The sequence below is a fragment of the Propithecus coquereli genome, unplaced genomic scaffold (assembly GCF_000956105.1).
Source record: "Propithecus coquereli isolate 6110/MARCELLA unplaced genomic scaffold, Pcoq_1.0 Scaffold423, whole genome shotgun sequence".
Lineage (NCBI taxonomy): Eukaryota > Metazoa > Chordata > Mammalia > Primates > Indriidae > Propithecus > Propithecus coquereli.
This window is the reverse complement of record NW_012149986.1, coordinates 2,948,343-2,963,838: the sequence shown is the minus strand read 5'-3', so window position 1 is coordinate 2,963,838 and position 15,496 is coordinate 2,948,343. Positions and strand designations below refer to the sequence as shown.

Below are 15,496 nucleotides of genomic sequence, written 5' to 3'. Positions count from 1 at the left end.
AATTCTATTGAGGACAATCCTATTTTTAATTCCACTGTTGAATTTCATCAGTCACCAAGACTGTATCTAGAAATGGCACATTAGGCATCCTGAACTCAAATACCTAAGCAGGTTATGTGATGTAGGGAAGCAAGCCTGGCATCAAAAAATCAACTGACGGAAATATGAAACACTATCTTCATTTTACCTAACTCTAAGTTAATATTGGAGTTTGATATTCAGAATTAAGAAAAAGTGAATTGAATTGAAATAAATTTTCTCTAGCACTCCTCTTTGCATCGGGAGCTCGCAGTCTGGTGCCTTTTTGTCCACACCACGGCTCCAGTGGCACATCTTGTCCTTGGGGTTGGGTGCAGTGCTGCGCTGGCCCTCGACTCTCCTGACCAGTGGGAGTATTGAGTTTCATTGACTTTCATAACAGGAAATAGCTGTTCATAAACATGCATACATCCAAACTGGAGAAGAATGTTGGCATAAGAACTTATGCCATTTAGAGTAACTGTTCCTGACATATTTATAAAAATATGAGATTTTGTATCAATTATGTTTAGTTTTTTTGTATCATTTTATACTGTAACTTCCATTTGTAAAGCTCTTTGCTTGTCGTAATTATTAATCGAAAAGGGAAAACTGAACAGATTGTATCATTTTACAACATTTGAAATCACAAATTTTGTATGCCTGGGCATGGTAGGGGGCAGTTACCTGCAGTTCCACAGATGTAAAAATACAGTTCAGGCCATTGATCTCTGATTTCTGCAAGCCGAGATAATTTCTAACCAAACAAGTTTTCTAAAGATACAATTTCAGTAGGAATGAGTGAATGAAATGATGTAGTTGTGTAACTATTAAATATTTAATAATGTCCCTTACAGCAAATAGTATTGAGAACACTTTATACTTATATAAAAATTAACACAAAATGGATCAAAGACCTTAAGAGCCAAAACTATAAAACTTAGAAGAAAATATATGGAAAAAGCTTCATGACATTGGATTTGGCAACAGTTTCTTGGATATGACACCAAAACCACAAGCAACAAGAGAAAAAGTAAGTACATTGGACTTCATCAAAATTAAAAACTTTTGTGCATCAGACAGTATCGATACAGGGAAAGAGCAGCCGATGGAGTGGGAGAAAATGTTTGCCAATCATGTATCTGATAAGGGGTTGATATCGAGAATATATTAAGAATTGCAACTCAACAAACAAAACGCAAAACAACACAAAAAAATGGACAGGGGCTTTAAGTAGACATTAAAGAGGATATAAGAATGGCCAATAAAGACAAAGAATAACTGTTCATTGTCGCTGGTCATTAGGGAAAAGAGGCTCAGCATCACTAGTCACTGTAAGATACCACTTCACACCCATTAGGGCGGCTACTATCGAAAAAGGAAAAACAAAAACAAAAACAAATAAGTGTTGGCAAGGATGTGAAGGAATAGGAGCCCTTGTTCTCTGTTGGTGGGACTGTAAAATGGTTCAGCCACTGTGGAAAGCAGCACAGTGATTTCTTAAAACACCGGAATTACTATACGATCCAGCAGTGCACTTCTGGGTATATATCCCCAAAATTTGAAAGCTTGGTCTTGAAGAGACATTTGCACGTCCATATTCATAGCGGCATCCTTCACAGTGGCCCAAAGGTGGAAGCAACCCAGGTGTCCGTGGGTGGGTGAGTGGCAAGCAAGATGGGGTCTGTGCCTGCAGTGGGATGTCACTCAGCCTTAAACGGCGAGCGTTTCTGACACATGCTCAACACGGCTGAACCTGGAGGACATTATAAGTGAGATTTTAGGCAGTCACAAAAAGATAAATACTGTGCGGTTTCATTTATATGACGTACTTGAGTAGGTGGCTTGTGATGTCACCCAGAAATGCCACGTCGCTGCATGCAGTGAGCCAAGCTGAGGGGTTTCCTTGGGTCCTGTGACGCGTCGTTTGCCTGGACCACAAAGCTCTCTGCAGCACGCGCCTCCAGCCCTGCGGTCCCCACGCGCGGTGCTCAGGCGCCAGGCCCCGGGCCGCACGGCAGGAGGCGAGCCGGGGAGCCCCCCTGCACCCTGCGCCGCTCCCTGCGCTCGTCACTGCCGGTGCCGGCCTGTCGGGTCTGCGCGGCGTCGACCCCTCACGGAGCGCGGCCCCGCTGCAGAGCGCGCACACGCACGCGCGGCGCCCAGGGGCGGCTCCCGGAGAGAACGCAGCGCCCGGCGATCTGAGCGGGGGCCCCTGCCCGTGGAAAACCGTCTCCCCGAATGGGCCCCTGGTGTCACAAAGGCCCACACCCGGTCCTCCAGCAGTCTTGTGGTGGACATCCAGTTGATGGGGCAGGAGCGTCCAGCTGCGTGGCATTCGGCTCGGGAAAGCGGATCTGTTCTGTAATTTGGTAACTGCCTCCTTGACCATTACTGCGCTGAGGTTTTGCAAAATGCTCCTTCCCGAAGAATGATACTATAAATGGAATGATGCGACCAATGAATGTGGGCTTCACGGATTTGCAGAATGTTTCAGCTGAATAAAAAGTATGACATTAACAATGTGCATTACGTTTGTTAATTTTGACGAATCTACATTGAACTTTTCACAGAACACAAAAAAAGAACCATTTCATAATGTTGTGCTTATAAGGCATACTATACCCTTTAAGTTGTTCAGTCTCTGATAACCAAAATTCTCATCAGCTCTATGAGTAAATATAGTTATCTGGGTTATATCTGTGTTTGGGTTCTAATCAGCTGCTACTAGAAACACAACAAATAACTTGTCTTTCCATGCAGCTTGTCCCATAATTTCTCAGACCTATCTTTACTACACTGAGCAGTTTACAGTTAAATTTATTTACAATCATTGTTTACAGTTAAATTTAAATTTGCCAGTGCTTTATTCTTTTCAGACACATTTTCTGCTGTGTCAAGTATATGCTCCTATAAACTCAGCAATCTCCAACTGCTTGGGCAGTTTACGTACTTAATAATAACTGCATTTTATAGAAGCATTACTCATTATATTTAATCTCTATTGAAAATACCAGTCCTTTTACAATTCACTGAATTTTTTTGTTTTTCTATTAATAGTGCCCATATTTTCTATTAATAAATACTATTCATGGTTCTTAATATGGTTTGCTTAATAATAGCATCTTAAGCTCTGTTCTTCCAACTCAGGCACACTTTGTTAAATATGTAGGAATATACTTCATTACTGAAGGGAAATATGCCTTCTTAAAATCTGTGATCTTTATTTTTTTCCCACTTTTCATAGAGCTGTGAATAAAAAATGATTTCACTTTCCTTTTAAAGGAAAGAACTTGTCGATCTCTAGTACCGCAGTAACAGTGGTGGAGGCTGAGGGGCTCTAGCAGTCCGTCCGAAAGACGCAGTGGCACTTGACTTCCAGCTGGAAACTGGTTTTTGGATAAAAGCACCCGTCCAGTTTTAAGTGTTGGTAACTAATGCAGAAAGAAGTTCTGCATTGTGGGCTGGTGTGGACAGTGCTCCATCAGTTTGCTTTCTCCTCTGTCACTTGGCAATTGGTCGTCCCTCTGCCTCTTGGCCACAAGTGCCCTGGGCAGTCCCGCAGCCTTCGTTTTAGGGTAAGATTTAGACAAATCCTAATGTTGCAGCTGTTTTCATATTCATATTAGTAGAAATTGAGGCTAGGCTTTTACTACCTTTCTATTTAATGAGATTAGAAGACACTGGAGTGAATTAGATAGACGGATCTAGTGAGTTAGGCAGTCTTCAACAAAACAGATATCTTGTGCTACATAACTGTTCTGACCCAAGTTTGCCCTAAATCATGCTACTATACCACTGTGTCCCCTTGGAGCTGAAGAGCTGATCAACTCCCACAGCCCCTAAAGTAGAAAGGGGCAAAGTCAAAACCAAATGCAGGGCTCTGCCTCTATACTGTGTGGATTTCCCCAGTGGGAAGGAGGGCAGGTTTGTGTGTGAGATAGCGTCTTCAAAAGAGCAGAAAGTGATGCAGGTGATCAGGAATTGCACTGAGAAAATAAACACTACCAGGACAGAGCCTATTTGCATGACTAGTCGTCTGATTTTATTTTTATTAAATTAGTTTAATAAAAATTTATTAATAAATATTAACAAAAATTTTATTTAATTAACATTACAATTCACTCACCATAAAGGATTCTGTAAAAGCATATGAGTTGAATTTCTCAGAATTTGTTAAGTTTTGTCTGAGCTGAAAGAAAAATGCTCGGCTTGGTGGAATGCAGCATTTCTGGTGAAGGGACTTAGTGGACGGCATTGCTCGTCCACTGCCATTCGCCGGCTGCTCACTGACATGGTCACGGCTGGGTCCAGGAATACTCCAGCCGTGTTGCAGGAGTAATCAGTGTCAAGTCACCTAATGATGTAAGATTCTCAAGTGCTTTTTTGGTGTTATTGATTTTATAAATGAATTAAGAAATGAGATTCTGTTTTGAAGTAGTTTTGCAGCTACTTTTTTTTTGGAAACAAGAGTCTCACTCTGTTGCCCAGGCCAGAGTACCGTGGCCTGGTCACAGCTCACTGCAGCCTCAACCTCCTGGACTCAAGTGATCTCCTGCCCCGGCTACTTATTTTGACATAGAAACTTCTGGCCCTTGTTTATTTTTATACATGAAGAAGTTAAACACTGAAGTGTTAAAACTAAAAGGTTTCCAATCATCGCCTGCCTTTTCTCTCTCCTCCACCCCTCAGGGGGGACACAGCGATTGCCACGGGCCATCGGAATGTCCCTGGCCAAGGAGCTCATCTTCTCCGCACGAGTCCTCGATGGCCAAGAAGCCAAAGCAGTGGGCTTGATCAGCCACGTTTTGGAGCAGAACCAGGAGGGGGATGCTGCCTACAGAAAGGCTCTGGACCTGGCAAGAGAGTTTCTGCCTCAGGTATTTCTAACTGGAGTTCCTTTTTTCTCATTTTAAAAAACTTAAAACATGTCGACTAAAACAACAGTCATCTGGAATACCTGAGACGGCCTGGGCTTGCTTTCAAGTAAAGGGAGGTGTGGCCTGTAAAACTAGAAATAGCGATACCAGACAGACATGGGGTCCTGCAGATGCCAGTCCAGGTTTGAAGAGACTGTGAGGGACATGCTGTATCCACACTTTGACAATATGTCACTCAAACAGCGTTTGTCACACACGGCACAACTTCCCAGCAACCTGTTTTAATTCATTCACCAACTGAGTGTCCTAACCGAAGCCATACCCATGGACAGGAAGAATGATGGGTGGCTGTCACACTGGGCCACCCCCAAGTCAAAACACGTTGAAATACACTCTTTTCTAATAAGTAAGCAGACCACAGTCTGTTGTGCCAAAGTGGGCGTTCATTCGAGATGACCTGCTGGTAGAGCAGCAGGTGTGTGTGTTACTCCGTGTGTGTGTGTGTGTGTGTGTGTGTGTGTGTGTGTGTGTGGTGCTGTAGGTGCTGTTTTAACTCCTTTGTACTTCCTCGCAAATACACTTTCAAAATCTGGAACACATAACACATTTGTTCCCGTGTGACCATGCTGATGGGTAGCGTTAGTGACTGTGCACTCACGGCCCTGTTTCAAGGGATTCTTTGTTCTGTCTCTGTCTCGGATGTATTTTTCCCATATCCCTTTTGAAATTGCAGATTAAAGGACTTTAACTTAAGAGGAAGAGGCTTTTGCTACGTAAATAATTAGTGATATCTGTTTATCCCTAATGGAGTTTGTTTTATAACCCCTTAGCCATTTCTGGAGTCCAAATAATGTTTTTTCCATCTCAGGATCACTTAACTCAAACAGGATTCATAATCTCTTTTGGGGCCGTGGATCCCTTCGGAAAGGTCATAAAATCTGTCTCCAAAAACAACACGTATGCCTCCCACACGAACGCTGCCTCCAGTGATCCTCCGGGCAGTGGGTGCCATCCTCCCCTCCGCCGCGGGTGTGGCGTGGAGCCGCGTTCTGTCCTGTGGCCAGCCAGCCTCATCTCCCTCTCTGTGCGCGCTTTAGTCTCCTTTCGTCCTCTGAGAATATTACTTGTTAGAATTAATTTTTCTCCAGGTCAGACAAATATGTGAGGAGATACTGAATGACTTCAGAAAATGTATGACTGTAAAACTGTATGCACAAGTTACCAAATGGAGTTTGAGTGGAATAATCTTTATTTTTACATTCGTTACTTTGTTATTGAATGGTTACTCTTCCAAATAATCAGAAAGCTTCTGTAAAAGTACTATTTTGGGGTGATATCTGTACTATATGTTACTCCATTTCCCTGAGAAAAAAGGCTTGTAAGGAAGAAGAGGCATTGGTTTTATGTTTTAAAGGGAAAGCTAATTAAATCGACCATTATCTCTAATAGCATTTAAAATTTTCCTGATTTTTTCCCATGGTTTTCTAAGCTTTGCTTCACAAAGCGTGGTCTGTGGACCAGCTGTTTGGGCGTTTCCTGGGAGCTTGTTAGACGTGCGGAATCCCAGGCCCGCCCCAGACACATGGAACCCGCACCCCAGGCAGCAAGGGTGCGAATGGGCATCTGTGTGGTCTGGGCAGTGGGCAGGCTCCTCGTCCTGGTCACTTGGCAGTGAAAATGGAAAAGATTCTCCTTGAGAGGAACACACTGTTTTTAAAAATGGGCTGATGCTCATGAAAAAACTGGTACTAGTATGTACTACACGTGCAGGTCACATTTGGAAGAATTGTAACTAAAATACTTGTCTAAATACTGTAGCCTTGGGAAATTGTGGCGTCTGAAAAAGATTAAGTATATGACTTAGGAAGAGGATTTAGATAGGTCGAATTTTGATAATAGAAATCCCTGGATAGGAAAAAATGACATTTTTCATACATTCACCCATTTCTCCATTCACTTATTAGAATGGAAGCACTCGTTGTGCCTGTTATTTAGAGCCTACCTTGATTTTCATTCAAAAGACCATTGAATCCAAAATAAGCCATTGAATTCACATTCGTCACTCACTAGGAATTTAAAACATCAAATAACTAAATTGCATCTGGGGGACTGTGGTTCTCTGTAGGATAGTTTGGTAAGAGTTTGGCTTCCACAAGACACAAGAAACATTTTCCTTCTCACAGAGGATGTCCACTTCTCCCCTCCGACCCTCACACATCCTGATAGACTCACGCAGACTTTGCATTTACCCGCGACGCGGGGGCACTGCCTAGAGGACACCTCCTGATGAGTCCACGGTCACTGTGGTTAGTCTCCGATTGTAACGGAGAAAAGATGAAGCGCCAATGTCTGAAACAGAGGATATCTGAGCCCCAGTTTGATACATAGTGACAGCCTGAGCTTTTATCCTACCCCCAACTGGTGTAGTGTGAGCCAAGGGCTACGCCTTTTCTTTCCCCTAGTTAACTTCTAGGGCGGGTTGCTGAAAAGCAGCAAGCCTGAAAGTGGACATGCACTGCCTGCCAGCCTTCGGGGAAGCAGTGTGTGGCGTAACAGAATCTCTGAATCTAAATAACTTGCTGATGCCCCCTAGTTGTTATAATTGCTATTTAATTAAAACCTTGCCAATGAGCACGCCTGTGCACAGAGGGAGGTAAAACTCAGCGGCAATCAAGCAGGGGTGAGGGGGAAGGAGGGGATGGGTGAAAACCTACCTAATGGGTACAGTGAGCACTATCTGGGTGACGGGCACACTTATAACCCCGACCCAAGCATAACAAAAGCAGTCCACGTAGCCAAAAACATTTGTACCCCCATAATATTTTGAAATTAAAAAAAAAAACCGTCAAGGCTCACAGAAGAAATCTTCCATCTAGTGTCACACAACTATTGTTGGCTGTGCCATGAAGCCAGCAATAGGAATTTCTGAATTTTACTGAGATTTACAAGAGAATTTGCATAAATAGTAATTAAAGTCTGTGTTTCTTTATTTTGAATTTTAGGGACCTGTTGCAATGAGAGTGGCAAAATTAGCAATTAATCAAGGGATGGAGGTAAGTTCCTTAGTATTTAAGTTTGTTTTTGCAATGGATAGTGGAGATTTAATTCAAATGAACACATTTAGACATCTACGTTATTTTTTAATGTTCAAAAATAGAGCTGTTTGAATGCTGTTGTTACCAAAAGCTGCTGAGCTTCCTTTAGCTACGTCATTCATTCTTCCTAGGGTTGTTGCCCATATCTGCCCATGCCCTGCAGCTTGTGACATATCTGTTATTTTTCCCATTCAGTTAATAGACACATTTATTGCCTCCTAGTTCATAGAAAACCAAAAAAAAGGGAGCACATTCTGTGTATTCTTACCGTCAGTATCATATTATATGTAACATGCCAAGGAGAACTCCTAGCTCAAAACCGAGTCAGCTGTCTCCATCTGTAATGTCTCAGTGTGCTTTCTGCAGGGAGGCACGTGCAGAGCTGAATCTTCAGGCTGTCCTGAGGTTCCCCGGGGAGATGACTCCAAAAGAGTGAAGGCCCCGGGCAGAGGAGGGCGTGGTACACGCACCCGTTTACTTTGGGCTTCTAGTTACAGCTGTTACATTTTGGTTAAATTATGGGTGTTTTCAAGAAAAGTGCTTCTTTCTTGCAGACCTAGGAGCTACTGTATCTTCCTGGGCTTTATAGCTGTAAAAAGAGATTGAATTTATTAGCAATAAATGTAGTTTTATAAATTTGCAAAAGTATTTGATTGACTTATTCAATAGCAACAATACTAATAACAAACACCTTATATAGCCGTTACTATGTACCAAGCTTTTTACGTGTGTGTGTGTGTGTGTGTGTGTTTTATAAATGCTTCACCTGGATTAACTCGTTTGCTATTGACAGCACCTCATTCGGTGAGCATTACAACTGGCCTTTGTTCAGACCTGCCTCTCTGAAGCACAAAGAGGTTAAATAACTTTCCCAAGGTTACACAGCTCTGAGGTGGAGGAGCCAGGATTTGAACCCAGGAAGCCTGGTTCTAAGTCTCTCATGTTGGTCATACTAGTGATTTACTTACATCAAAGGAATCTGTGCTTTTGGTAGGGTTATTCAATTTAAATTTATATTAAATATACCATATTTTAAAAAGTTATTTCTACTGAAATGAATTATGCTTTTATCCTCAGGTCGATTTAGTAACAGGGTTAGCCATAGAAGAAGCTTGTTATGCTCAGGTATGTAATACAGTCACAAATTCAATGAGGGTGCACCCTTACAAATTACGCTCACCTTCTGTGCAGTTCAAATGAATTGTGTGTCACTGGGCAAGCTCACCCCCCTGCCCATTCCAACACTTACGGGGGGTTGGTGTTAGTTGTTTCTGCTCTTTGACTATTATCAGCTCTTCTGATCGATTCTGTCCCACAGGCGAATGGCCTCGTCTCCATAATTGAGAAAACTCTTAGAGTGACCACGTCAGCACCATTCGTGCTGTAGCTGTCTCTCTAGGCTTATCCTGTCTTTTGTCAGTGTGGGCGTGGTATCTGCCCAAATGAGTTGAAACGTACGTCCACACAGAAACTGGCACACCAGGCTTTATTCATAATCGCCAAAACTTGGAAGCAACCAAGATGTCCTTTAGTAGGCCACACGATGAACTGTGGTACATCTATACAGTGGAATATTATTCAGTGATAAAAAGACATGCACTGTCAAGCCACAAAAACGTGAAGGAACCTTTAGTGCCTACTGCTTAGTGAACGGATTCAATCTGAAAAGGGCTACATGCAATATGATTCCAATTCACTGACACTCCGGAAAAGACAAAACTGTGTTTGGTGAGGGTCAGGGAGGAAACGTGGCACACAGGGGATATTTAGGGCAGTGAAACCATTCTGTTTGGTGCTGTAATGGTGAATGCATGACATTATGCATTTGTCAAAACCCAAGGAACACACAACATGGAGAGTGAACACTAGCGAGTGAGCACTAAGGGCCACTGTGGACTTTAGTTAATAATAGCGTGTCAGTATCAGTTCATTGCTTGTAGCAAATGTGCCACACAAATGCAAGATGTCAATAATAGGGGAAATTGGAGCAGGGTTTGAGGGAGTATATGGGAACTCTACTGTCTGCTCAATTTTTAATAAACATAAATTGCTCTTAAAAATAGACATAATTTTTTAAAAGTATATTTGAAATGAAAAAAACATTTGGTGTAAAATGGTCAATTTGGTTATACAATTAGAATTGTTTAAGTGATTAGCAGATTTCAAACTTTTAGAATGCTTCTAAGTAGTTTTCTTGGATAATACTTGATAAACTTTTACAATTGCTTTTTAATTTTTAATATATGTAATATTTTGTTTTTCTTAGATCATTCCAACGAAAGACAGACTTGAAGGTCTTCTTGCTTTTAAAGAGAAAAGGCCCCCTCGCTATAAAGGAGAATAGAAAGGACAGAAATGCTTCAAATGCCAATGTAATAAATGTGCTTCTGGAAATTTCTTTCAGATCCACTATATGCCTCAGCACACAGAGTTTCAATGACCAAAGTGAAGAGCGAATGATTCATATAGTGTATTAAGCATCCGGAACAGCCCATGTGCACTTCCTGCAAATGCGTAAATGTCATATCCGTTCAGAGTTATGAAGCTAGTAGTGTATATTGTCAAAAACTGATTCAGAATTAGGTATACATTTTTAAATATTTCCTGCATATGAGGCTTTTTGTTCTTAATTTTTTAATGTGAATAATTTATATACTGCACACTCTAGGAATAACATCGATTGTATGTCTACTGTGCTGCATTAAGGAAATAAAATTATTTCTATACACCAGAAATGTGAAGCTGCACCGAATGAAGTTCTGAGTGACTGTGTACGTGTGAACAGACACATACACATAAACCTCAGCCTGAAAAATGGATTGATGGATATTCTGAGTGAAAACTACCTAATATAAATAAAATTAGTGAAAAGAAAACTTGGGAATTTTTCTCTTTCCCCATCCCTTTTGAATTGACTAAATCACTGCATGTTGGATTTTGGAAGAAACGACCTTTTCATGCTGATTCGATTGGGAGACCTCTCTCCCTAGTCCTGCAGCGCAGTACTGCAGGTGCAGAACTAATCCACTCAGAGACTGAGGAGCTTGTGAAGCCGGCGGGAGGCCTGGTGCTGTTGTACTTCCTAGACCTCCTCCCAGCCTGGGAAAGGCCCGGCCCCTTCACGGAGGAGGAAAGAAAACGTGCGGGCCAGGGCGGAGCGTGGAAATGGCTGCGGTCGGGGTTGAGAGTAAAGTGGAAGCTTCTCTGCTTCTTTCCCCCACCTGTTGGCATCTGATTTCCCTATGGGAAGGCGGTGGGCGCAACGGCCCTCCTCCTCTTCTCACACACACCACGCCTCCCGCCCAGGCCAGGCAAAGCAACTCTCCGTGGAGGTCTGGGGGGCGCGCATAGGTAAAAGGTGTGCGGGAAATCGGGAACTGTAGAATTCACTGTGCAAAAGTAAGGGGAACGTTATGATGTTCTGAAATAACTCGAGATAACTTTAGTTCCCATTCATTTTATCAAACCAGATTACCTTCTGAGGTTGCACCCCGGTCTGAGTCCGGCAGTGCCTGGGACAGGGCAGCCCTGAGGGGGCCCCGCTGTGGCCTGAACGCTCCTGCTCCGCAGCGTGCCTCCTTGTGGTGCGGCCCAGAGGGGCCCAAAGGTCTCCCCTTGCAAACTGCAGCTTACTGGACAGCCACCTATTTTATAGTGGATTTACGTCCTCATCACAGCAACTTCATTGCTGTCTGAAAAAATATAGACTTGTAATTTTTAAAATCCTGAAACTTTTTAAATTGGGGAATTTGAACTCAACCTCTCTTCTGAAATTCTTAAAAGAGGCAGGTGTGGACTGGCCGTCAGTTGGTGTTCATCCTGACGGCTTCGCTAACACAGGGTGCGCGCGGTTTTCTTCCTCGCCTCCGGTGCCAAAGCACCGCAGGCCGACGCGTGCGCAGCGAATGCTCCTTGCCGTTCACACTGGGCTCACGGCGGCTCCGCGCGCCTGCGCACTGATCAAATGGCCGCGCGGGACATTTCCTGCTTGATAATTGGCACGCAAAGTGCCGGTGCTTGTTTCCCTAGTCCTTTCAAGGGTTCAGGGCCATTTTGTCCTGTCCATGACATGCCAAATGCTACTTCCTTTTTAACTGGGAAGAAAATAATTATGTTAACAGAAAAAAAAAAATTTGAGACTGTGCTAAATGATTTGTGTCTCTTAACGTGAATTCACAGTCGGGTCTACTGTTGCGGAATGAACACTATTTAATTTCCTTCCAAGTTCTGATTCAGTCACTGGTGTGTACCTGAAAGCAAAGTCCTGCAGTGATTGCAAATGTTGCAAACTTCACATATGATAGCACAAGAAACGTATCCAGTTCTCTGTATCAATGTTTGCCTTTCTCTTGCTTTCTGTTCAACAGAGCAGTCTTTCTGAGGAGCCGTCTCCGTACTCCCCAGGTCAGGTGGCCAGGCCGGTGCTCTGACAGGGGCCATGCCACTAGGGAAGGGCCACCTCCCTTCTTACTTCTGCAGCAGTGTTTGTGCATCCAGATAGAGTTGCAGCGGGTGCATCCAATCAGCTCACAGCCGGCTCTCAGGGAGGATCATTGGTCACGCATGGTCATCATTCTGAGGATGAAAGCGAACTACAGAGGGAAGAACAGTTTGCTTTATCTCAGAGCATGAGGCCTCCTGATTCTGAAGTAATTTAATGCTGATTACTTTATAACTTATCTATAAAGGGAAAAGAAGTCTCTAAGTCACTGATGCTCCAAGGCGAGAGAAGTGTTCTAATAGTGACCGAAACAAGAGGCAGATTTTCTGTGATTAGTGCATCACTTTGAGTTCGGTTTGGTTTGGTTTCAGTAATAATGGATCTGGTTTTCCCATCAATCAAGTCATCATTTTCTGTTCTCTTCTAGCTATCAAAGAGCTAGCTTGTCACAGGCATTGCCTTTCTAGCAGCCTTAGAAGAGTGCTTTGTGTGGGCCAAAGTCACAGGGCGTCAACGTGGGAATGTCTTCGTGGGCTTGTCGCAGCTGGCCACCGACCCTTTTCCTCATGTGACCTTAACTTTCACTTTTAGTGATAATGCCCTATATTGCTCTTAGTTTGGGGTCCAAAGATCCTGGCAGGCAGACATTTTAAAATAGTTAATCATGCCATTATTTGTCTACCAACACAGTTAAATACTAATGTATATGTATGTCACTATTTCTTGGACTTTATCAAAATAGCAATTGGGCCAGGTGTGGTGGCTCACACTTGTAATCCCAGCACTCTGGGAGGACAAGGTGGGAGGATTGCTTAAGGTCAGGAGTTCAAGACCAGCCTGAGCAAGAGAGAGACCCCCATCTCTACTAAAAATAGAAAAAACTAGCTGGGCACAGTGGCGCATGCCTGCAGTCCCAGCTACTCGGGAGGCTGAGGCAAGAGGATCGCTCAAGTCCAGGAGCTGCAGAAGCAATGATGATGTCACTGCACTCTAGCCCGGGAGACAGAGCAAGACTCTGTCTCAAAAAAAAAAACAACAAGAAAAAAACCCAATAAACATTTTCTCATATTAAAGAAGAACTATATATGGTGTACATTGTCACAAAAGAAATAATACATATAGCATTTTAAAGTTATTAGTAGCTAATATTTTGGTAACATAAAATAAGAGCCACTTTTCTGCATAGATGAAGCAGGATACACACTCTAATTTGGGGAGGGAAGGGTACCAAACTTTCTGCTGGAAATATGTTTGTGTGTCTCAGGCCCTAAAAGTCACTGTTTGAAATGCCTTCCTGTAGATTTTCATAGTCCTTCTCTCTGGGAACCTTCAAAAATTCAGCTACCCCTTAGAGGGAGAGCACCTAATAACTTGGTTTGCAGTGGGTTTCACGCTTCTCAGGGCAGCATGAGAGAACTGGGAGCCCGACAGGGAAAATGAGGGATGCCAAGGACAGACCAAGAAGTGCACCCCCGTGAGATTCAGGACCAGCCCTGGGGGGCGCCCGGTGTGCTGAAAGGCAGCCAGGAGGGAGACGGCCCCTCCGTGAGCTGACAGCTCCCGGGCGGGCAGGAGAGTGAGCTCCGCAGAACCAGCGTATCAGTCCCCTTTTCGACTCCTGGCACAGAAAACACAGTATTATGTGGTGTGTTTTCATTTAAAGGGACATTTAAATGCCCTGTGAATGAGATGAGAGAATAAGGGCTGTGTACTGTCATAATAATAATTACCAGCATTTGCGGAACCCTTAATACCTACCAGGTGCCTCACAGAGAGTTTCACCCACTCGTCACTGCCTCCCGAGAGAACGGGCACTGAGGTCCCTCCTGTGGCACAGGGGGAAGCAGGTGTGTGGTGCAGGCAGGGGCTGAACCTAGAGCCACCGACCTTTCTGTCACTGTTGGGCTTGGAAACAACCAAAGCGCATAAGCAAAGACTGCTGACAGGCGTGTTTTCATCAACCCGGAGGGAGGAGTGAGCTTTCCCCTTTGCCCTGTTTTGATCCACCTTCCTGTGACTTGGAAAGAGATGAAAAGTGTGCTTAGCCAGTGACCTGGTGACACAGGCAGGCAGTGTGCCCATCAGAGCTCAGGCCCACTAGGTACCTCCTGTGCACATACACGCATTTTCACACCTAATACTCGACAAAAACCTCATGAGATGGGTTTGTCAATTATCGTTTAAAAGACGGAAGCAGCAGGACTCGTACCGGGCATTCTGTGTTCCTGGTGTTTACTGACCACACCATCAAGTACAGGGAGCCATCTGGGTGACGGAATCATGCACGGAGTCTGTAGAGAGGCTGGCAGGGGTCAGTGTAGGACCCTGCGGCTCGGCTCCACCTAAACCAGGTCCCTGGAGTGTAGGTCTGAGGACTTGTGGTGTGATAGCAATACTTACCAGAAAGGAGGCAAGGTGAGCTCGTCCGGGTCAAGAGCATCCCAGGTGTTTTTAGGGGAGGGTGACAGGTGTGTCATTTGTTCTGCCCTGGTCAGTCTCCAGGAGTATTGTGTCCAGTTCCCAGCTTCATAGCTTCAGGTGGTCATGGATTCCCTCTCATTTTCGGGAAAGCACGCACAAGTCTTTGGCCAAGTTTTGGCTCCACGGAAACCAGCAATGAGACCATGGGCGAAGCATCTCATCCCCTCCAGCCTGTTTCTAACACCAGTCTGGGTTTGTAAAGGAATCCAGCCGGTGTTCGTGAGCACTGCAGGGACCCACTCAGATTGGATGTGGTCTACGTAAAAGTACTCGATAATTTGTAAATCTTATACAAATGCGGTGGCGGTGTTTAGTTTGTTTCACAAGAGACCAGTTGGGACAGGGAGGTGGTTCTCACAACTATGGCCACTTCAGGGACCTGTACAAGTGCTTGGAGTATTCACCCTGGAAAAGAGAAGCCCAGGGAGACAGGGTAGCTGCCTCCCGTGGGATTATAGTTTGAAACTGGGATTTTCAGAGGCTGCCATTGGCGGGGAGGAAGCCATGCAGGACTCTCCCAGGCTCAGCTTGCTGCTCTGCAGTTGTCCAGAGACACAAGGGCTCAGGACTAGGTCCACAAG

The 15,496-nt window shown here is 44.1% G+C and overlaps 1 protein-coding gene across 1 annotated transcript in view; it reads left to right on the top strand.

The window, feature by feature from the left end:
- Positions 1-10,869, top strand: part of AUH (AU RNA binding protein/enoyl-CoA hydratase) — a 187,223-nt gene extending 176,354 nt beyond the window's left edge. The window contains exons 7-10 of the mRNA XM_012653576.1: positions 4,711-4,898; positions 7,901-7,951; positions 9,071-9,118; positions 10,260-10,869. Coding sequence (XP_012509030.1) covers positions 4,711-4,898; positions 7,901-7,951; positions 9,071-9,118; positions 10,260-10,337 — 365 coding nt within the window. The 3' untranslated portion in view covers positions 10,338-10,869. The remainder of the gene's footprint in view (positions 1-4,710; positions 4,899-7,900; positions 7,952-9,070; positions 9,119-10,259) is intronic.
- Positions 10,870-15,496: the final 4,627 nt, after the last annotated feature.